The sequence below is a fragment of the Perognathus longimembris genome, chromosome 5 (assembly GCF_023159225.1).
Source record: "Perognathus longimembris pacificus isolate PPM17 chromosome 5, ASM2315922v1, whole genome shotgun sequence".
Classification (NCBI taxonomy): Eukaryota; Metazoa; Chordata; class Mammalia; order Rodentia; family Heteromyidae; genus Perognathus; species Perognathus longimembris.
In genome coordinates, this window is record NC_063165.1 from 10,366,790 (window position 1) to 10,390,478 (window position 23,689).

The 23,689-nt window shown below is 39.7% G+C and overlaps 1 protein-coding gene across 4 annotated transcripts in view; it reads right to left on the minus strand.

Annotated features, from left to right (window-relative positions):
• Nucleotides 1-1,281: 1,281 nt before the first annotated feature.
• The window catches only part of Map3k7cl (MAP3K7 C-terminal like), an 89,528-nt gene continuing 67,120 nt past the window's right edge, over nt 1,282-23,689 (minus strand). For all 4 annotated transcript variants that reach the window (XM_048345935.1, XM_048345937.1, XM_048345936.1 and 1 more), the window contains 2 exons: nt 12,996-13,111; nt 1,282-2,346 (listed from right to left, as the gene is read on the minus strand). In XM_048345935.1, coding sequence (XP_048201892.1) covers nt 2,166-2,346; nt 12,996-13,111 — 297 coding nt within the window. In that variant the 3' untranslated portion in view covers nt 1,282-2,165. The remainder of the gene's footprint in view (nt 2,347-12,995; nt 13,112-23,689) is intronic.

The following is a 23,689-nucleotide window of genomic DNA, read 5'->3' on the forward strand; positions in this document are numbered from 1 at the left end:
ATGTGGTAGAGCACTAGCCTTGAGCTGAAGACAGGGACAGTGCCCAGGCCCAACAAAATAATAATAATAAGGTTTGGTCAACCTCCCAGGGATGTTTAACCTTTGGCCAAACATGAAACCTGGATAATAGGTTTTTACAACACTGAAATTTGAGGATTTGCAGAAAAGCTTCATTTTTACAGAGCCTCAAAATGTTTAAAGACCTCATAGACTATACCACATCAAGAAGGCCATGGTCCTACACTATGTTTCCATGGCAAGGCTTCACTGTCCCATGATTTGGTCTACCCCAGGGAGCATCAAACTACAAACTATTGATCTGCTGGGCAGGCTACTGGTGTGTTAGGAGAGACTGTCCTCTCTCCTGTAGGATGTGAACTGCATCCTTGGTGTGTACCCTCCAGATGCCAATGGCATCCCTCATCCTGGCCTGGTGACAAAAGAAAATGTGTCCAGATATTGTCCCCCCAGGGACAAAATCACTCCCAGTTGAGACTGACTACTCTCTTTTAAATCATCTTGTCATCATCATCATCATCATCATCATCACCAACATTTTGCTGGTCCTGAAGCTTGAACTCAGGACCTGGGCATTGTCCCTGGCTTCTTTTGCTCAAGGCTAGCACACTACCACCTGAGCCACAGCGCCACTTCTGGTTTCTTCTGGGTAGTTTATTGGAGATAAGAGTATCATGGGGACTTTCCTGCCAGGGCAGGCTTTGGGAACTGTGATCCTGAGATCTCAGCTTTCTGAGGAGCTAGGATTACAGACATGAGCTACCAGTACCTAGTCATCTTATTATTTAATGTATGCTTTGTGGGCAAGCAGCTCAATGCACAAATATATTATAATCAGTATTATAGTGGTATATGAGAAACCATACTGTGTGTGTGTGTGTGTGTGTGTGTGTGTGTGTGTGTGTGTGTGTGTCCACCCGTTCTGGGGCTTGAACTCATGGCCTGGGCTTTTTTTGCTCAAAACTAGCCCTTTATCATTTGAGTCATAGCTCCACTTCCAGCTTTTTGGTGGTTAACTGGAGATAAGAGTTACATGAGCTTTCCTGCCCATGCTGGCTCAGAACTGTGATCCTCAGATCTCAGCCTCCTTAGAAGCTAGGATGACAGGCATGAGCCACCGCACCCATCTCATATTCTTGCCAAGAACAGGAGCTTTGCTTTTTTTTTTTTTTAAACACCCACAGCAAACAAATTGTAAACAAAACTAGGCAGTCCCAACTTCCACCATCATAATGGTTAAAAAGGAGCAAGTTACAAACAAGGCAATTTTGATCCATGTTTAATGAAAAAGAAGTTACATGAATAGAAATGGACATAATATAACAAAGAGACCAATGTGGGTGAGAGACCAAAATGCTGAGTAACTAGAATGAGGGGAATATATATATATATGTATATATATATGTTCATTCAGAATTTACTATTAGTTATTCCTGATCTAAACCACATCAAAGTAATCTTCTAATTTCACTGCTGTTTACATGGGAACTCACCAAATAATGGTAGACACCATACCTTTCCATTTTACCTGTACCCCAAGAGTACACACACGACAAAGTAGAGATGTTTACCATGTGTTAACAGGGAGTAAAGAAACTACAGAATTTCCTGTGTTTTTATTGTGACAGAAAGTCAGCACAGGTGAATGAACTCTTGGCACAGCATGATTTCCACTAATATTTTCATGAGAGAGCTTTTATAGTATGCAACCATTTATTCTTAGGACAATCGATCATGGAAGGCTTACATGTGACTCTAGTGAACATAAATATATGCAGAGAAATAGCGATGGTTTGTATCTGAGAAGAACTGAAATGTCAAAGGCATGAAATTTATGCATGCACAGATGTGCAGCTACAGTGAGAATCTTACTGGTTTGTTTCATGGCTCATGATTCTTAGCGGGGGTTAGTCAATACTCTATTTTCTTTTTATCATTTTCTACCCTTAATGTATATTGTGATCACATCTTCCTAAAGAATATTATATATAATTATATGTTAATTCTTATTACATATAACTATATATGATCTTCTTCTAAACATTTTCTATGTGGGTAATACAGAGAAACAATAGGTTTACTGGCCATCCTTCCGGCCAGCACAGAGTAGGCACCACTGTCTTATGCTTACATTTAATCATTTCAAGTTAGGATGAGCCCTGCCTCTTCTGATATTGTATTCTAAGTTTTTCCAGTTGTTCCACACATTGGGACTGGGCCAACTTCAGTGTCCGGTTCTCCTCCGTCAGAGCCTCAAATTCCTGAACCAGCTGGGCAGCGTCCACCTTCTCTCTTTCTGCCTGGTCCAGCTTGGCGATGAGCTCCTTTCTGGAGGTACAGAAAGAGGCACAGAATTCAATGCAAATGAATCCGAGGATTCCGTTAACAGCACAATAGAAATGGAATATTTCATTTGGCTTTTTTTTAAAGCTTTAATCCATCTCCATGTGCTACCTACCAGTTCTATGCTTTTATTTCCTCAAATTTACAAGTTTTAGGTCCCTTTATTTTTTTCTAGCACATCTCCTACACACCCCAAATACTAAACATACATAAAATGCTCTATAAGTCCCAAACAGGATGTCTTAAGAGTATAGCAAGTACTTAAAGTTGGAAATCATTTAGAAAACAAGAAAATGCAGCCTATAAGGGTATATAAATTATGCTACTAGACTGTATTGTAGGGAAAATAACTAGTTCCCCCTTACTAAATCTTTGTCCTCCAGACTCAATGGTTACTAACTTCCTTTGATTCCTCTGAGTCTGATACAACTCAGCCCAGAGAAGTTCATTTGCACTTAAAAAAGAAACCTCTCTTTCTATATTCTTTCCCTCATATATGGTGTATACGTGTGCACATGTGAGGGAAGATGGGAAGGAAGCACAGAATGAGTGAAAAGCTGGTGAAAAAAAATACCATAGAGGGGCCCTACAGCTGCAATAGACACTGATGAAAGTGAACTAGGCAACTCAAGTGTGGTGGGGGAGTGAAGAAGTGAGAGAACAAGAGGGAACAGATGGTACTAAGCAAAAGGAAAGAATATACCTGATCTGGAAGAGATTGTTTTATTGTTAATGTTCATAGAATTCATATGCTTTGTAGATTAGGATGATGATGACCATCACTGGGAAGGTAAAACAGAGTACTGTGAAAAATATGTAATTACTTAATCTTAATAAAGGAAAATAAAACACTCTCTTGAAGATATTATTTATCTTATCCTACCTGTATATAATCGTCCTTGATAGCCATCAGGGATTTGTTGTAGAATCTCCACATGCAGCCCCCAAGAACCAAATCTGCTGATGCCCAAGTCCCTTACATAAAATCACATTGGATCTGCATATACCCACACACGTCTTCTTGCCTACATTAAGTCATCTCTAAATCACTTCTGATGCCGAATGCAAAGTATATGCTTGATAAATAGCTGCTATACTGTATAGTTTCGGAAATGATCAAAAACTGAAAGCACACCCTAACTGTACAGCATAGGGCCCGTGGTTGGTTGAATGCAGGGATATGAGCTCATGGAAGGGGAAGGGCTACTGTCAGGCAGCCCTAGATAGCAAGGCAGACTGAGGGGACTTAAACTCAGTTCTCAGCCATCGCTGTGAATGATTCACTGATGCAGACTTCCGTAAGCCTAACAAGGAGTGAACATGGTCCATGATTAGGTCTCATGAACCTAATAGCCCAAAGGATACCTGGTTATTCTAGGTGAACATTAACCTAAGTGAATTCTTTATTTCATATTTCTTTCTCCTCTGCAAGGTAAAGAACCATTCATTGGTAATTGTGCTTAGATATATAGTTTTCTGCATGAATTTCTTTAAGTTTTTGAAATTGGGGCTTGAACTCAAGGCAGGCTTCAGACTTGCTAGGCAAGTGCTCTACCACTTGAGCCACACTTCCCTCCACATTAACTTTTAGTTTTAGTTATGTTTCAGATATGTTCTCTCATACTTTTGCTTGATCTGACCATGGATGACAACCTTCCTACTTATGCCTCCTGTATAGCAAGGATTACAGGAGTGAGTCACTAGACGCAGCTTATTTGTTGAAGGTGCCCAGTCTTCCACATGAGTGTCCTAAAGGAAAAGTTCTCTCATGCTGGTGTTCACATTGGAAAATTATACTCCTACATAAGCAAAGATTCATTTGAGACTTCTGGAGTGAGTTAATATGTATTTAAAAGTTTATACCAATGTATCAAATCCATGATTTCAAAATCTTGTGCCATGGTAGATGTTAATTTTTCTATTGTCTTTAAGTAGTTGTACAAGTGAATTAACATTCAATCTATTAGTGTGGGAACTGGCACTGTGGCTCAAGTGGTTGAGCATTAGCCTTGAGCTGAAGAGCTCAAGGACAGCACCCAGGCCCAGAGTTCAAGCCCCAGGACCGACCAGAAAAAAGGGAGAAGTAGAAGAAAAATAAAAATCTCTCAGTGTGTAAGTACAATGTACCTCAATCGATCAATATCACCCCTTTCATCATTCTCCCCCATCCATCCTAACAGAAGATGCCAATTTTTAAAGAATATGTCTATGCATAGCTAACAGTGAAAAGTATTGAATAAACAGTAGTGCAGATACAGCATGTTGTATGGAAGTTCTACTCAAAGCTTGGGGCACAGTAATTCCAGTTTCAGACTCAAGACTCAGTCTGCTTGACTCCTCTGTTCGATCCTCAAAAGTTTCTGAGATTCTGTGAGTATATTCTCAGGGAATAGGGGATAAAGACTTGGTTAAAGCACTACAAACCCAACATTACTTGAAAGACATACAAGATGATTACCTTCATTATAATCATTCATCACTACTGTTGACCTCATGTCTAAATGCTTTTCTTCTTCCATCTTGTATTAATTAGACACTGACCTGATATTACTTAAGATAAAGAAAAAAAAACTACCCAGGTGCCATTGGGTAATGCCTGTAATCCTAGTTACTCGGCAGGCTGAGATCTGAGGATTGCGGTTCAAAGCCAGCCTGGGCAGGAAAGTCCGTGAGACCCTTAGCTCTGATTAACCACCAGAAAACCAGAAGTGGTGCTGTGGCTCAAAGTGGTAGAGTACTAGCTTTGAGTAAAAAAGCTCAGGGACAGCCCCCAGGCCCTAAGTTCAAGCCACATGACAGACCAAAAAGAAAAGAAAAGAATATATTCCTGACCTAGGTTGTACTGGAATATGTCCAAGGCTTCTAGGAACAAGGGAGAGTCTTAAATACAAACGCAACTGAAATATGCCATATGGATCAGTGTTGAACAGAAAAAGATTATTCATTTAAAAAAACTTTGAACCCAAACCATTTCTATATATACATACTCATTTGTAAATAACATAGGTGTTATATACACTGTAAGACACACATAAGGATAGAAAAATAAGAGTGGAGACCAAATTCTCAACCTAATGAGAAGTTAAGTGTATTCTCACAAATTTCTCACTGATTGCAAAAAATGTACAAGTGTGAACAAGGCTGGGTGCAGTAGTTAATGCCTATAATCCCATATGCTTAGAAGACAGATAAAGAAAAAATCCCATTTTAAGGACAGCCTGGGAAAAAAAGAGATAGATACAAGTCTCAACGAATGAGCTGCAGCACAATAGTGCGTACTGATATCCCAGCTACACAGGAGGCCATAGGCCAAAATCCTAGACCCTACCTGACTAAAGACAAAAAAGAAGAGGGGATGGAAGCATGATGCAAGTGGTAGAGCACTTGCCTAGTAAGTATATGACTCTAAGGTCAACCCCCAGTACTAGCAAAGAAGAGAACCTAGAAGGTCTCTTCCACCTAGTGACTGTCTCTACTGTTGCAACAAACAGACATTGTGTGCACTACAAAGGACTCAGTATTGTTTCTGTATAGCCTGCATCTAAGTAATGACCAGCACCATACCATCAAAACTGAGGGAGTTTCCACGTCCTCTGTCTTCACAAGTGTTAGGAAATGTTCCATGCATAAAGAAACGAACGAGAAATGACAACTAGGTGCAATGTGCAAATCTGGACTGGAAAAAATACCTTTGAAAGACATTAGTGGAAAACTGATACAATTTAAATATGAACTGTGAACTAGATAATAATAGAATCAGACCTAACATCCTTGATTTTAATTTGTTGTTTACCTTCTGGATCTTAATGATAGAACATCCCTGTTCTTCACAAGTACTCACTAAAGAATTTAGGAAATGAGAATAAAAATATTTTAAAATATAACATAGGGCAGTAGGTCATGATGGTGTGTGAATATTCGTATGTATATCTGTATCTTGATATTATCTGTCTACATATGTGTGTGTGTTTGTGTGTGTGGTGTGTCTGTGTGTGCTAAAGAAAGTAAACCCCAGCAAATTGCATGAAGGAGCTATGAGATTATAATGCTACTTTGATAACTTTTCTGTAAGCTTGAAACCATTAGGATACAGATCTCAGAGAGAGGATTAAAAAAACTAAGTCAAATAGTAATTTTAATGTTGACTTCCTATACCCAACAGATTGTTTTGTGCACCCAACATGATGTTCACTGGAGAAAACCAGGCCTTGGAAAGAAAGTGGCCCTTCAGGGACAGCTAAAAGGATAATCTAGTCATGGACCAACAAACACACAGTGCTCTTTGGTCTCTGATCTTAAGTCTTCTGTAATGTTGAGAATAGAATATTTTCCCCTTAAACATATGCCCAATGAAGAATGGAAGGGAAAGGTACTTTAGAAAAAGCTTACATTTTAAAGGAGAGGAAATAAAACTCAAAGTGCTCCACTAAATGAAAAACGTTTCACAGGGAATAAGAAAAGGGTAGCTATCAAAGCCTATCCTTCTGAATAAAAGTTTAGAGTTCTATGCCCTTAAGCATAGTTTAAAGCAGAAAACATTGATAATTAAATATTAATAGACTGGGCCCTGAAGGTTCATTCACACTTGTAATCCTAGCTACTCCAGAGGGTGAGATCTGGGCAAGAAAGTCCTAGAGACTCTTACTTCCAATTAATCACCAGAAAACCAGAAACGGAGCTGTTGTTGAAAGTGGTAGAACACTAGCCTTGAGTGAAAAAGCTTAGGGACAGTGCCCAGGCCCTGGGTTCAAGCCCTATGACAAAACAAATAAATAAATAAATAAGTTGCAAATCATCAATTTTGTAATTACAAGGAATGGTTCAGGTTGTCAATAATAATTTCTTTTTTACTAGACTCATGAAGACGCAACTGATGGGTTTCTAAATTAGTTTGATGTAATTGATAACAATTATACTGATAATCAATAAAAACTGCGATATGTCTGTTGTCTCCTATCTAGGACCTATTTATATAGACATATTTATGTTCATTCATTAGTGATTTATAATTAAACTGTGGCACGTCAAGCTTTAGAAACTATCTCACAGAAAGATGATGTAGAGACCAAATCAATACTTATAATTAGGACATAGACTTATCTTTGATTTCCTGGTTATCATTTCTGTTACTCCCTGCAATGTCATGTAATATAGGGAAAGAGAATGAGAATTACAGGAATCCTGGTGAAGTTGAGAATCTGCAAAATAGCTTTCTGAATAATATAGCTCATCAAGCCAGGTGCTGGTGGCTCAAGCTTATAACCTAGCTACTCAGGATGCTGAGATCTAAAGACTGCAGTTCAAAGCCAGCCCAGGCAGGAAAGTCTCGGAGATTCTATGTCCAGTTAACTGCCTAAAATAAGAAGCCAAAAATGGAGCTGTAGCTCAAGTGATAGAGTGCTATCCTTGAGCACAAAAGCTTAGTGACAGAGACCAGGCCCAAAGTTCAAACCCTTAAACTGGCCGAGCGCGCGCGCGCGCACACACACACACACACACACACACACACACACACACACACACACACACAAAGAACACATTGGCATTTCATATTGTCTAACATTTCTACTTATAGGTACAGACTGCAAGGACTTGAGAACATGTCCACACAAGTATTTTATAGGCACATTATTCAAAATAGCCCAGTGGCTCTTAAAAGGTTCCATCAAATGCATATCTATGCAAAGGGACAATTTTCATCAGTAAAGGGGAATGAAGTGCGGATGCGTGGGAAGTAATGAATGAATTTTGAGAACATTATGCTAAGTGAAGAAGCCAATCACAAAAGGTTACCTATTACATTATTCTATTCATGATAAAATCAGAAGCAAATCCATAAAGACAGAAAATAGATGGATATTTACTAATAGCCAGAAGTAGGAAACAATAGATAGGGACTACACAAGGGTTCATGTTTCTTTTAGGGGTGGTAAAAATGGTTTAAATTTGTGGTGATAGTTGCACAACTTGATGGACTATTGAAAAACAATGAATTGTCAAATCTTCCACCCCCAAATATATAACATTCTTTAATCTAACTTTTTTTTTTTTTTTTGGCCAGTCCTGGGCTTTGGACTCAGGGCCTGAGCACTGTCCCTGGCTTCTTCCTGCTCAAGGCTAGCACTCCGCCACTTGAGCCACAGCGCCGCTTCTGGCCGTTTTCTGTATATGTGGTGCTGGGGAATCGAACCTAGAGCCTCGTGTATCCGAGGCAGGAACTCTTGCCACCAGGCTATATCCCCAGCCCCTAATCTAACTTTTTTTTTTTTTTTTTTGGCCAGTCCTGGGCCTTGGACTCAGGGCCTAAGCACTGTCCCTGGCTTCTTCCCGCTCAAGGCTAGCACTCTGCCACTTGAGCCACAGCGCCGCTTCTGGCCGTTTTTCTGTATATGTGGTGCTGGGGAATCGAACCTAGGGCCTCGTGTATCCGAGGCAGGAACTCTTGCCACTAGGCTATATCCCCAGCCCCTAATCTAACTTTTTAAACGTCTCTTTGACTTATAATTTAAGTTCACCGTGTGAGCACCAGAGCACATAGGAAGCTTTAATAAGTAGATTCCACGAGCAGGTTGCCCCCTACTGGATGAGACAAAATATCTGCAACAAAGGAAACTACAGCTGGTTGTAATTTAATTGCATACTTTTAAGTTTTTTTCTGTCAAGCACATTAAGAGATTTTAAATTCTGTAAGATATCTCTATATCATTTCCATGAATTTCTATTATATACACAAAAAGCTGTATAAAGGCTTATAATATTTATTGTAAAAAGCACACTACAAAGGGATGACACTGTCCCAGAAATGTACTCATTACTTGACTTAAGTAACTGTAACCCCTCTGTACATCGCCTTTATAGTAGCAATTTAAAAGAATTTTAAAGCATGCTGCAATATATTCAGTTATGTGGAAATACATTCTTACATGCAAAAAGACCTAGAAAAAAAGAGAGTGGGTAAAAATGATAACGAAAGTTTGTTTTGTTGTACCGTGTTTTTGCAGTATTGGAATTTGAATTCAGGGTCTCATGCTTCTCAGCCCAGGAGTTCTTTAAAGATATCAGAATCCTTGGTAACGTTTAAAATCTTTTTCTATCACACACACACACACACACACACACACACACACACACACACACACCTTTCCTCCCACCTTACCCCTCCTTCTCCCCTTCATCTTTCGATAATCTCTTTCCCCTCTCGCTTTCTTTCTTTCCCCCCTTCTCCTTCTTCCTCTCTTCCCCTCTCTCTCACACTAAAAAGACAACAAATGTTTTAATAAAAGTAGGAACAAAACTTCTCTGCATCATTGGTCAAAAACCAGAAATGAATCTTTACATTGCATTTGCCCAATAGTGAGCTAATAATTTAGAAAACGTCTATCACTTTATCCAATCGACATGATTGCAAACAATAGTTAAACCAACTCTTCTCATCTCACTTCCGCAAATTCTCGCAAAGTTGATCCACAGAGACCTCCTCTGGAGATGAAAGAGAAGTTCAGTCTGGAGTTTGAATTTTAAGCTATGCTTGGACAACTCCAATTTAAAAAAAAAAGTCTCTTTTAAAACACTTTACTTAGCATCTTTCTTCGAATGTAGCATAATTATGCTAGCCAACCACCAGAGGCAACATAATCAGCCACACTTTTTGAAATGATGGGAACAAATTTTCCCCAGAATCATCAAAAAATGGAGAGCTAATTACTTGGGTCAAATCCATCTGGCCCAATTCATTTTGCTTGAAAACAAAGGCTGTTCAAGAAAAGTTCTGTTGCAAAATTAATTTCGGTTTCAGCAAAGTGTTAGTGTGGCTATTAACTCTCATGAGTTAAAATTTTATCGTTCAAGAGCATCCCTTTATTACAAATACTGACTATATACCAATTACAAATAAAATATGCACATACAAGATATTACTATAACCTACAACCGTCTAATCACCTCATTCATATTTGACCCTATCTAGAGCTTCACAATAGACGATCAGGATCTAAAGATAGGCTAAAAGATGTCTGTATCTGCAGGAACAATACAGTCATAAAGACAGGAAATAAACAGATAACTATTGACAATACGAACATACAAAATGTACCCTCAAAAATCTTTTGTTCAAGAAAAGTACCGAGGGGCTGGGAATGTGGCCTCTAGTGGTAGAGTGCTTTCCTAGCATGCATGAAGCCCTGGGTTCGACTCCTCAGTACCACATAAACAGAAAAAGCCGGAAGTGGCACTGTGGTTCAAGCTCGGGGACCGGGCTCAGGCCCTGAGCTCAAGCCCCAGACCTGGAAAAAAAAAAAAGGAAAAGTATTGAACCCTTGAGATCATGGTTATGGACTAAGCCTTCCTCAAGGAAGACTGCATGTTGGCAGGCATAAAGGAGACAAGCATATTTGTAGTGGACTATGTTATGAGCAAGAGCTCAGATGCAGGAGAATATTCCACCTGCCTTGAGAAAGCAGAATAGGCTAGAACATCTGCAGGTTGTGATGAGATTACAAGTTTGGGTTGTTTTTGGGTTTGTTTGTTTTTTTGCCAGTCTTGGGGCTTGAACTCAGGGCCTGAGCACTGTCCCTGGCTTCTTTTTGCTCAAGGCTAGCACTCTACCACTTGAGCCCCAGTGCTACTTCTGGCTTTTTCTACATATGTGGTGCTGAGGAATCGAACCCAGGGCTTCATGTATACGAGGCAAGCACTCTACCACTAGGCCATATTCCCAGCCACAAGATTAGGAGTTTTGTGGAGCTGCACAGGCATTCTCTATGGTAGATCTCGAAAGCCATGCCAAGATAAAGAAGCTCGACAGAGGGCTGGGGACATGGATCACTTGTCTGTCATGTATGTGGGAGCTATTCCTAGAATTTCACAAACCAAGACTTAAAGCGTATGTCCCAAATGGAAGAGCTGAGAAATGGACAAAAAGGAAGTTGGAAAATCCTTATGTAAAAGAAAGAATAAACAATCATAAAAGAGTTTGGCCCTCCATGCATGGTGACACACTTCTATAAGCCCAGTATAAGGATGAAAGAGTCAGACAAATCAAGAACTCAAGACAAGCAGGGGCTACATAATGAGTTCCAGGTCATCATAAGCTACAAAGCCAGACCTTGTCTCAAAACAAAACAAAAATCAGAATTTACCCTTTGTCCGTATCTAGCCAAGTGTTTAGAGAAAGAGTTCCGATAAATTTGGAGAGGAAATAGCTGAGTTCTGCAGGAACGCGCATGAGTATATGAGTACCTAGGTAGGGGCTAGACCAGTTCTCCATGGATCCGGAAGGCTGTATAAAGCTCTGCTAGTCTGCTATCTACTTCTTCCCAGAGGCTGATTTTGTTTTCTCTCATTTTAATAGTGTAGTAGTACCCATAAGTTATCACTGTTCTTAACATAAGCAAAAAAGACATGTTTCAAATACCACATAACAGGTGCTGGTTGCTCATGTCTGTAGTCCCAGCTACTCAGGAGGCTAAGATCTGAGAATCACAGAAGCCAGCCTGAGCAGGAAAATCTATGAGACTCATCTCCAATTAACCAGCAGAAAGCAAAAAGCAGAGGTATAACTCAAGCGGTACAGTGTTAGCTTTAAGCAAAAAAGCTAAGGTCCTGAATTCAAGCCCAAGTACTAGCGCACGCGCGTGCATGCACACACACGCTCTACCTAATGGACAAGACCTCGGGAATTGGATTGGGGGAGGGGACACACCTGCTCCAGCATGCTTTTAATGGTGATTGCTACTTACCAAGAGGTATAAACATTAATCAACAGATTTCCCTAGTAAATATGTAAGTAAAAACTGGCAAGTACTACGAAGGCAAGGTGTCTATCTGATGTTTCAGAAAAATAAAAAAAATTAAGGAGTGACTAGAGTAGATGTTAGCAGAATCTAGTACAATTAAAAAATGAGGATTCTTGGGGGCTGGGAATATGGCCTAGTGGCAAGAGTGCTTGCCTTGTATACATGAAGCCCTGGGTTCCATTCCCCAGCACCATACATATAGAAAATGGCCAGAAGTGGAGCTATGGCTCAAGTGGCAGAGTGCTAGACTTGAGCAAAAAGAAGCCAGGGACAGTGCTCAGGCCCTGAGTCCAAGCCCAGAACTGGCAAAAAATAAAATAAAATGAAAATGGGGATTCTGAAATGGAAAGTTATGAGTGACTAAAATTAGATCACTCTAATTAATAGAAGTATATAATTCTCCACAGCAAAACTAAACAATATAAAAGCTTTCAAGATAAGAACTCAAGACTATAAAATGTAGTTAGTCAGCCAATGCATTTACTTATTTCCAAAAATCTATCCCAGTGGCTCTTCGTGTAATGTGGGAACTTTACCATTTAAGCATTCATTAAAATCCACCCCAAGCCCTAAATGGCCTGACGCCTCTGGGTACATTCATAGGGAGCACAGCACAGCTCTGGTGGAACTGTGGCAATTTTTAATTTCTCTAACTAAAACCTCTTGTTCTTTTTTTTTAAAAAAACATTTTGAGTAGAAATCACAACTGCTGTTCTTGTTTATCTTTGAAAGAAGTAAAACAATCTCTAGCAGAGCCATTTGGATTGTTCCCATAATTCTCTCTCCTCCTGCCTACTCCAGATTTTGCCAGGAGAAGGGGCTCAGAGGGAACGCACTTACTTCCTCTCCTCCAGCAGGGCAATTTCTTTCTTGACTTCATGGTACTCCTCTGCGATCTGGCAGTGTTGCTTGAACACCTGCATGGATTCCACGGAGTCATGACAAGGTGGCAGCGGCTTCACAGACAACAGAAAGAAGGAATCAGTTGATTTCCTTGTATCAGGATTCATTACCAACATAGCACTCTGCCAGTATTCTTTAGGGGAAGATAACTCATTTTGTACAGCATGGTCATTCAGCATTTGTAGACTTTGGCTGATTCCATTGACAGGTGGACTGATGGCCCCTACATTCATCTAGTGACATCCATGGGTGTCTCAGAATGGAGCCAGAACCATTGCACATGAAACCGTTACCCATCAGTTACCTCTCATTTGTCAAAAGGATGATGAGTGTCCCAATGACACTACCATTCTCAGAAATGTCACCCTGCCCAGGGGAAGGGCAGTAGTGGGGAAGGATTTTAACTGCTACTTTCAATTACTCCTTGCTTTCAAGTCCACTGGCCCAGAGGTAAAATCTCAGAAGGAACCATGTGAGAAAGGCTCTCTTCTGAGACCTAAATCCAACCTGCCAAGACTTATGAAAGGACAGACCCAGGACAAAACTCTGCCTGTAACCATGAGGCTGAAGAGAGAGCAGGTCTATGTTTCTCCTTTAGCTGGAATACAACATGGCAAAAGTTTCGCCTCTAGAAATTAGTTTTTGATAACTCATTTTTAAAAAAAAATTAGTAGTGGGCTGGGGATATAGCCTAGTGGCAAGAGTGCCTGCCTCGGATACACGAGGCCCTAGGTTCGATTCCCCAGCACCACATATACAGAAAACGGCCAGAAGCGGCGCTGTGGCTCAAGTGGCAGAGTGCTAGCCTTGAGCGGGAAGAAATCAGGGACAGTGCTCAGGCCCTGAGTCCAAGGCCCAGGACTGGCCAAAAAAAAAAAAAATTAGTGCTATATATAGATCTATCTATCTATATAGTTGCATGATTTTGGTAATTCTTTGTCACCTTTTAATAGTTGTACAAAACAGTTTCAATTCAACACAGTCAATGTGTGGGCACACTGTATCTTGATTAGTGTCACCCATTGTGTCATTCTTCTCCTGTCCCATGCGTCCTGAGTTCACCATGCTCCCCTCGAGTTTCCTAGTTGCATTTCATGCATGTATTTTCTATATTATGACTATATTCTCGCCATGATTCTCTATTCATTCATCCCCTCCACCTCCTTAAAACCACCTGTTGAAAAAAATCAGTCAAACAGGGCATGTGTTCTCTCATTTGAGAAAGCTGGATCTAAAAAACACTGGGACATGAGAAATTATACAAGACTGTAGGCATTCTCACACAGTGAGGCCGAAGGAGGACTCTCTTAGGGGAGGAGCACAAAGGCGTACGTAATGCCTATGCGCTTCAGATCATATAAAACAATATTTATCAAAACGAACTCCAGGAAATGGGAAAAAAAGGGGGGGTTTCTTTCTTGGTTGCTCCTTTTGTTTTCATTTCATCTTGTTTGTCTATCTGTCTTTGGGAGGATAATGCCGGGGACACAGAAACGGAGGGACAAAGGGCGAACAAATGCAGTCTTGGTAATCGCTAGATACTATGTTGAAAACACAACTTGTGTGGGGGGATTGGGAGTGAGGGAAGGGGTGACACTGCCCCAAAATAAATGGACTCTGTAACCCCTCTGTAATCACCTTTATAATAACATTTCAAAAAGTATGTTCAAAATTCAAAAAAAAGGGGGCTGGGAATATGGCCTAGTGGCAAGAGTGCTTGCCTCGTATACATGAGGCCCTGGGTTTGATTCCCCAGCACCACATATACAGAAAATGGTCAGAAGTGGCGCTGTGGCTCAAGTGGCAGAGTACTAGCCTTGAGCTAAAAGAAACCAGAGACAGTACTCAGGCCCTGAGTTCAAGGCCCCAGGACTGGCAAAAAAAATAATAAAAAAATAAAAACAAAATTTAAAAAAATTAAATTAAATTCTCCCTGCGTTTAGAATTTTAATTTCTACATTAGCAATATGCAACTAAAAAGCCCTATTCTATGAACATTCTTTCCTTCCTTCCTTCCTTCATTCCTTCCTTCCTTCCCTTCTTTCTTTCCCTTTCTTTCTCATCTTTCTTTTTTTCTTGTTTTTGTCTTTTGGCCAGACCTGGAGCTTGAACTCAGGACCTGGGCACTGTCCCCAAACTTCTTTTGCTCAAGGCTAGCACTCTACCACTTGAGCCTCAGTACTACTTCCAGCATTTTCTGTCTATGTGGTACTGAGGAATCAAATCCAGGGCTTCATGCATGCTAGGCTAGCACTCTACTGCTAAGCCACCTTCCCAGCCCCTCTTTCTTTTCTTTTTTCTTTCTTTTTTGATACAGTCTCACTAAGTAGTCCAAATTAGCTTAAAACTTATGATATTTCTGCCTCCGCCTCTGTGTGCTATTACTGTAGTCAGGTGCCATCTGAGCAGTTAATTGCCTTTTAAGTGGTTTTTCAGCCACCTTTTTCAATTAGTTATGGAAAACTATGCATAATCTGAGAAACATGAATTCAGTCTTAAATAGATTCTCAGTCCACTCCTTCATTAATAGTCTGTATGCATAAGTGATGTATCTCACCAAGTCTTACTGTCACTAATTTTGTTCTAGCCAATTGAAAACTAATGAAGTTCTTACTATTTGTACCTCTTATATTCTTCAAGGACACAGATTTCTTTGGGTGTCATATTTAGCAATAGCACCCAAGATGTAATGGAAAGTCAGTATGTTTCACCATCTGAGTGATCAAATACATGACATTTTGCATTTATCATGCGTCATCTATGTAGAGATCTTCTAAAGGATATAAAACTCTGAATACCTGTGTGCAATTATTGAAATATTACTCTGGAACCCATTAGTATATACAATGAATGTATATTAATGAAAAACAAAATTTTAGTCAATAAAAAATCCTGAATAGATTAGGATTGAATTTGCCTTTTCGTGAAATGTCTGTAATGACCGAATTCATGTAAAAATCTAATAATAATCATATAATGTAACATCTTTTCCTACTATACATAAGCATATTCACAGTATAAACTCAGCAGATGGAGACCATTACCCCTTTTTATACAGAAACAACTTGAAAAGTAGTATACAGCTGTACTGCAATATAACTCATCCTAAGAGATGAAGCTGTTCTCAAAGGAATTCAGACTTCTGGGTCCTGTTGTCTGTGTCCCAGAAATCACCACCCATTCACCCATTTTCACCTGTTACACTGGCAAATTGCCAGGTATCACAGTCAGGGGAATGAAAACAATGTGCCCTGGGCTTCCCAGCCACACTGTTAAATCATCTGTGCCATGTTAAAGGATTTGCCTACTGGCAGCCATAAGCCTACACATCCTAGCCTGTCCTTTTGAATGCCACAGAGGCCATACTAAGTCCAAAACAAGAGTTCAGTATTGAACTTGCCACCTGAGTGTCTGAGCCACACATTCAGCACAGTTATGCCATTGCCCAAAGAATCTGAAACTCAATACCAAGAACTGGCATGCTAGAAAGGATATAGATGAGAAATGTCATGTAAAAGGCAGAAATGTCCTTTGGTGCTCCATTCAATTTCTTTAATTTTTAAAATTTTTATTTTATTTGCAAGGTGATGTACAGAGTGGTTATGGTTACATACATAAGGTAGTGAGTAGATTTCTTGTCAGACTTGTTACCACCTCCCTCATTTTTCTCCTACCTTCTGCCATTTAATTTTAAAAAGGGAAAATTAACAAAAATTTTAAGGACAATATTTTTCTCCTCCTCATTCTCACTTTTCAGTCCTTTTTCTTTTATGCCAATACTGGAGGCTTGAACTCAGGACCTCTGCATTTCACTAGCTTAGTTTCTTATTATCTTCTTCATACCACTATCAGATTTGTCTGCCCAGACTCACTTCGGATTTTGATCCTCAGATCTTGGCCTTTTCAGTAGCTAGGATTATAGGTGTCAGCAACTAAGACACAATTCTGTCCTTTTTATTAAGTGTGAATTTTCTCATGTGTTCCTTTTTTAATTGAATTGTCTTAGTTGAAGGGAACTTAGGCTATTATATGTAAGTAGTGTGCTCATTCTGTTAAGGATGAATGACAATATACTGGTAGTTTTTCAGGATGCTTTTATCAAGCTGATTGTGAAATCTATACATAGTAATATTTCCAAGATTTCCCACAAATAAGGAAGTAGGAGTTTAAAAAGAACAAGCCAAAAAAATACCCATTCTCAATGTTTCAGAGCGACAAGATGCTAGGTGTCATGTTAGCCTTTGGCTCCTAGGAGCTTTGTCTTTGAACTTGACATACAACTCAGTTCAGGGCCTCCCAATTTGCATGAGAACATGAAAGAAAAATATAGATTTCTCTTCTTTTAAGCAAAGAAAAGAGCTCCCATTGCACTACCCACTGTAATATTGTAAAATTATCTCACAGGCTGACAGAGACTGCAGGGTAGGAGACTGATAAGTTGTTTTCTGCAGAATGTTTCAATTTAGTAAGAGTATGAAATTCTAGGAACTGAACATGATATAATTAATGTGATACAATATGCTTAATGTGAATATATGTACTTAGTATGTGTATATGATATATTTAATGTGAATATACTGGACTATGTACACTTAGAAATGCTTAAGTTGGTAAATTTTACCTTGTATGCTTTGGGCTACAATAAAGGGTATTAATGTGTAAATAATTTTCTTATCAAACATTTCTATATAGCCGACCCCATCTTTGAGGCATTGCTACCAAGGCTCCCAATCTGAGGTTTGCCCCATTTCTACCCAACTTTTTTCTCTCCTAAATTTTTTCTCTTCTTTCTAATCTTTCACCTCTTTTTAATCCCAATCTTTTCACTGCTAATCCCCGATGTTGCTGGGGAAATCAAACTTTCCACAGGCCAGTGGGATTATGTCCTTAGAAGAAAGAGGATATCAAAGGGCCTAAGCCCAGGAAACTTGTCAAGTAAATTGTGTAAACATAAGGTTCTCATCCCAATAGGTACACCAGAGAACAAAAATATGAGGAAATTTAGGTTTTATACCTATTATAAAAAAAAAGTGCATAGCAATGAGCTATGTTGTATAAATATCTAAATAGTCTCATTGCTGTATAACATAGTGTGTGTGTGTGTGTGTGTGTGTGTGTGTGTGTTAGCTATAACATTTGGTCCTTGTTGACTTATTGATGGTGGTTCTCTTTTACATTCCTATGATCTCACCAAAAGAAAGAGCATCTGTGGCTAGCATGTTCACTGAATAAGGTAGTTCAAGTACTCTAAGTAGTTCACTCTCTATTATAGAGTGATAAGATTAAGTAATGTGACATTGACAACATTGCCACTTGTAAATTCATTGGTTGAGTGTGGACTTAGACCCTGTGCAACATATGTTCTGATTAAAACTTAAAAAGAAAAAAACATCCTTAAAAGAATGCTTGCACTGAGCAGATGGAAAACATCTATTAACTTTTTAATTTTCCTTTGGTGGCGGGGACCTATTAAGCTGTGTATAGGAAGTGTTTTCATCGTGGTATTTGCATACATGGACATAGTATACTGTGATCATATCACTCTTTCTGGATGTATTATACTGACATCATATCCACCCACTCTATTATTCTTTCTGGAATGAAAGTGACACTATTTCATTTTCCATTGCTTGATTTTTTATGATCTTTGTCAGAGAGATGTTCAGTTAGCAATGGCATAAAGGGTATGGGTAAGTGATGAATTAAGTGTTTATTTGTATTGCTTCTTTTTATATCAGGAGGAGAAAATTTGCTTCTTACTCTCTGTACAACCGAGCTATGTTTCCCACTCGAGGTGCCTACTCACACTACTCCCTTAAAGAAGGAAATACAGTATACCAAAGAGAGAAATCCATGGATGAACATCATAGAGCCGAAGATACTCCTAAGAATGGAGTACATACTTCCCTGGGATCCTAGAAACCGCTTGGCAGAGACGACTTTTTGTAATGACATCGGGTCTGTCCTACAACCCAATCTAACGAAGTTAAATTAAGACATTCTCCTAACAGCACCTCAGTCACTCCAACTTGATTTTTTCAGGACACCGATTGGGGTTTGGATGAGGACTGAGCCTTGGGTGGGGGTGGGGGGGGTCACTTCCCCTTCACCTCCTTTCCTCCACCCCAGCTGCTTCCCACGGCTGCCTGAGGATGGAACCCCAAAGGCTTTAAATTACACGGCAGTGCCAGGGAGCTGCCACTACCGCTGGTATCCAGCCCAAATCACGAGGACAGATTTAACTCGATGAAGTAAGAGCGAAACCGCAGGGTCCTCTTCCAAGAATGCAGCCCGAGCCACACCACACAACTGAGCCACCGGTTCACAGAGGACTTTGGAAAAGGCCTGGTGGGAAGGGAGGCTGCCAAGTAGCTCCCAGTACGGGGCAAAGCCGGCTTAAGCATTTCCGTTTTCTACTTGGCTCCTTCCAATACTACTGGCCTCATCCACTTAAAAAAAAAAAAAAAAAAGTAAGAATTTAATTTTCCTATCCCAGCTTCCCACACAGATGATATATTTAGGAAGCTGCACATTCTACAGTGGCTGAGCAGCCTGGGTATTTATTCCTTGATTCTCAGGGTGATCTGTTGGGTTGAGGAGAAGGGAGTGATATTCCATTTCAAGGCCTCTCAAAATGAACACACATAAGTCTCTTGAAACTTAGCAGGAAAAAAAAAAAACATAGTCCAGGCTACTTCTCACCATTAAAAACGTGATGATCTTAGAATTTTAAGTATTTTGGGAACTGACATTTCCAGAGTGTACTACACTGTAGTACTAGTAATTACTATTACTTACATTGCATAACTTACACATTATATTATCTTGAAGTGAAACAGATTTAAGTCCTTTCTGTTTGATGTAAGCAACATAAAAGAGTAAGATAATTCAAAACAAAAAAGTCTCACACTTTTACAACAATGTATACTCTAATGACCCCTGACTGGACTTCTCAAAAATAAAATAAAATAAAATAAAATGAAGATACTATTTCAAAGCCCCAATCTTTTCTGAGCAGTCACAGGAACAGTGACAGTTACGATAAATGTAAGATACTTTTCAACATGTGCATCAGAGGGAAAATGCCAGCCATTTCCTGTCCTGCCTATGAGCCTTTTCTAGTCATGGCTCTGAATGGCTAGTAAAGACTGTTGCAGCAGAACCACAGAAGGCTGGGGTTTCTTCCTCCTCCACCATTTGACTTAACAGAAACAAAGTAATATGCGGATGCAGGTCCCAAGAGAAGTTTCTGAAGAGACTGCTTGGATAACCAGATATTTAAGTGAAGCTCTGAAATTGTTTATTCATGGAGGTGACATCAGTCTCTGTCTTTGAAAAGGAAGTTCAGTGTGTACCATAGAGACATCTGCCACGGTCATCCCTGACCAGATGGAAGGACTTTAAGAGGGTGTGGAGCTATTGCTCAATTTAGTTTTTTAAAAAAAATTATGCTGATCTCCAAATATCTTGGCCTGATAAAAAGAATAGGGCATCAGAAGCTCAGTATCCCTAACTCAAAACTTGAAAATACTTCTTTTACTTCATGTCACACATACAAATGACTCCTTCTTAAATATTTCATTCAATCAACAAGTTCACCAAGGAAAAAAATGTACACGAACAATTGTTTACATTAGCAATTGTATGCCAAGCACTCTACCAGACCTGTACTCAATTAATTTCACAATGCGAGACAGAGATTGTTACCTCCACTCTGCAATTGAGAAAAGTAAGGATTAGAGTGAATAAAGAACATGCCTCAATTCCCAAAAGCCCTGGAGAACTGAGATCCAGATCCAGGCCAGTCTGTGCCAATGCCTGTGCTTCAGAACTGGGATTCCTATGAAGAGCTTTATCATGAATCACTTAGCATCTGGTTTCTGTAGTGTACCAGTTTTCAAGTTCAACTCACAACTTACTTGTTATCATGTCCTCTGCCTGATTTTAAAACCATGTTCCTCATTTCCAAACAATGAAGAGTGCATTATAGCATCACTTGAGTCAGAAACAGGTCAAACCACAGTTGCCAACGGATAGCAATAGCGTGAAGCTGTAAGCAGGTCCTAACCCAAACCCTGGAACTAGGAAAACTTTTCACCATCCTTCAGAACAGACAAAGAAAGGACAGTCGTTGCCTCTTTTGCAAACGGCAGGGAAGTGAGAGCTAAAGAAACACAAATAATTTTTCATTCATCCTTGCAGTAGGCCTCCTTTCTTTTCCTTATATCTTCTAAACGAGTTTTACACAAATGCTTCCCCTGATGGACACGGGGAGTTTAGAAACCTAGTCCTACAAAGGGAATCTGTGCAGAATAGCATCCATGTTCTGCCTGCCCTTGGCCAGGGGCAATGATAAGAAATGGTCACAGTAAAACACCTTCCTTGTCGTGAGGTCTCTTACCAAACATTTTGCACTGATAGAGACATCAAGAGAAATGTCTGTCACTGCTATTCTTGCCCAAGGCTTTTTATGGCTTCTGTTAAAATAGAAGCACCACAAATTACATGCTCAAACATGTTCACATTCTTGGCAAAGCAACTGAAAAATCTTGGGGGTCAAATTGGTGATAGAGTATCCACCAAATAGATATTTTATACCTTCACTTTATAAATTACCAAAGAATGTGTAATGAAGATCAGAAAGTCAGAGCACGTTTGGCAAGATGGTTTTGAACATTTGCACATCAGAAACAAACAAACAACCCAAATACTTATCAAAGGAACTTAAGCAGCCCATATATTCTACCAAAAAAAAAGAGCTATGAGAAGTAGGGGAAGAAAGAAAATTTATGGAACGAGGTAACAAACAGTACAAGAAATCTATCCAATGCCTAAGGTATGAAACTGTAACCTCCCTGTAATTCAGTTTGATAATAAAAAAAATAAAGAACGAAAGAAGGAAAGAAAATTTATGGAGACTAAATTCTGACTTCAAGTTTCTCATCTGGAAAGGAGAGAGCGAATACTTAACTTATGTGGTTACTGTAAAGAACAAATAAAATTATATTTAGGAAATCACCTCTTGCCTAAGAGGTATTCAGTAAGCCTTGGTGGAGTTTAAGCCTGAAAGTTTGCAGAGGACTAAGAGTAACCACTGGGTACCAGTGTTTTCCCTAAGCCAGTTTTTATTGCTGCAATAGAGGTAATCAAGAAACCAGTCGTCCTCAAATAGTGACAGCTACGGACACTTCAAATGTTTTGCAGACCACTGTTATTCTCCTGTAGTGGATTGAGATAGTTCGTTAAAACCTTCTAAGAACCAGTATGTGCAATGAAGGCCCCTGAGTCTGCCTATTAGGAAAGTGGGTTCCAAAATGGATGGTTCACATAAAGCATTTTCAATGCCTTTGAGACATTCTTCGTGTTGCAGAATGTGTTAAAACCTAGCCTGCGCTAAGCACAGAAGCAAGGATCTGCTTTCAGACACTGTCCTCCTTGGTCTTACTATCCTGTCTTTGATCAGTCCTTTGTACCCTGGAGTATACACTAAAGCTTACAGGCACCAACTAGAGACAAGGCAGCCCTCAGTATGTGCCTTGATAATCAATACATGTTCATAGCAAACTCAACCATGTTCTTCATATAGCAAACAAGTACTTGTTTAAATGTGTTCAACTGCAACTCTGATAACATTCTCTATGTTGGAAAGAGGTAAAGTAATATATTTGAAGAGGAGAAAAATTAAAACCCCTGAGCCAGAAACGCCTCTCTCAAATGCCTACCTCATTAAAAAATCAATGAAGATGGACTGGTCTCACAGGAGTAAAATAATTAAATAGATCTAATTCCTAATATATATCCAGTAGAATTAAAGCTGTAAAATTTAAATGGACCTAGCAATGTTTTCACTGAAAAATTATCTGGGCAATTGTCAGGGGTGCTGTGAATTTTGTGCCGAATGCTCCACAGGCCAGGGAAGACCAGTAAAGCTCCTAATTTTACGTGATTTTTTTTCCAATACAAAAAAGAAAGAGTAAAAAATATTATTCATAATTAGGGTAACAAGGACCTGCATATATTTTCTGTTTTGTTTTCGAACAGGCTTATTCCTTGTTTTTATCTGACTATGAGAGTAAAATTGCTTTGAGGGGCAACAACACAAAAAAGAGGAAAATGGTTACGGTGTGTATGTGTGTGTGTGTGTGTGTGTGTGTGTGTGTGTGTGTGTGTGTGTGTGTGTATGTGTGTGTGCTATTCCTGGGTCTTGATCTCAAGGCCTTTGTGCCATCCCTAAGCTTCTTGTGCTCAAGGCTAGTGCTCTACCAATTTGAGCCATAACACCAGCAGCTTTTTCTAAGTAGTTTATTGGAGATAGGAGTCTCTCACAGATTTTCGTGCCTGGGCTGGCTTTGAACCACAATCCTCAGATCTCAGCCTCCTGAGGAGCTAGATGACAGGTGTGAGCCACCAGGACGTGCCTTGGCTATTATTTTATAATCCCAGTCACACCAGCAACAGGTCATGGCATCCTCCCCCCACCCCCGCCCTCAAGCTGTAAGGACAGAACCAAAGCAAGCAATGTGGCAAATAGTGAGGGCAGCAAAAGAAAAGGCAGAGAAAGGGCCAGCTTGTTCAGGCAGGAAGGGGAACATGTTCAGATGTCAGCAATCAGGAGAGGTGAGTGGAAGACG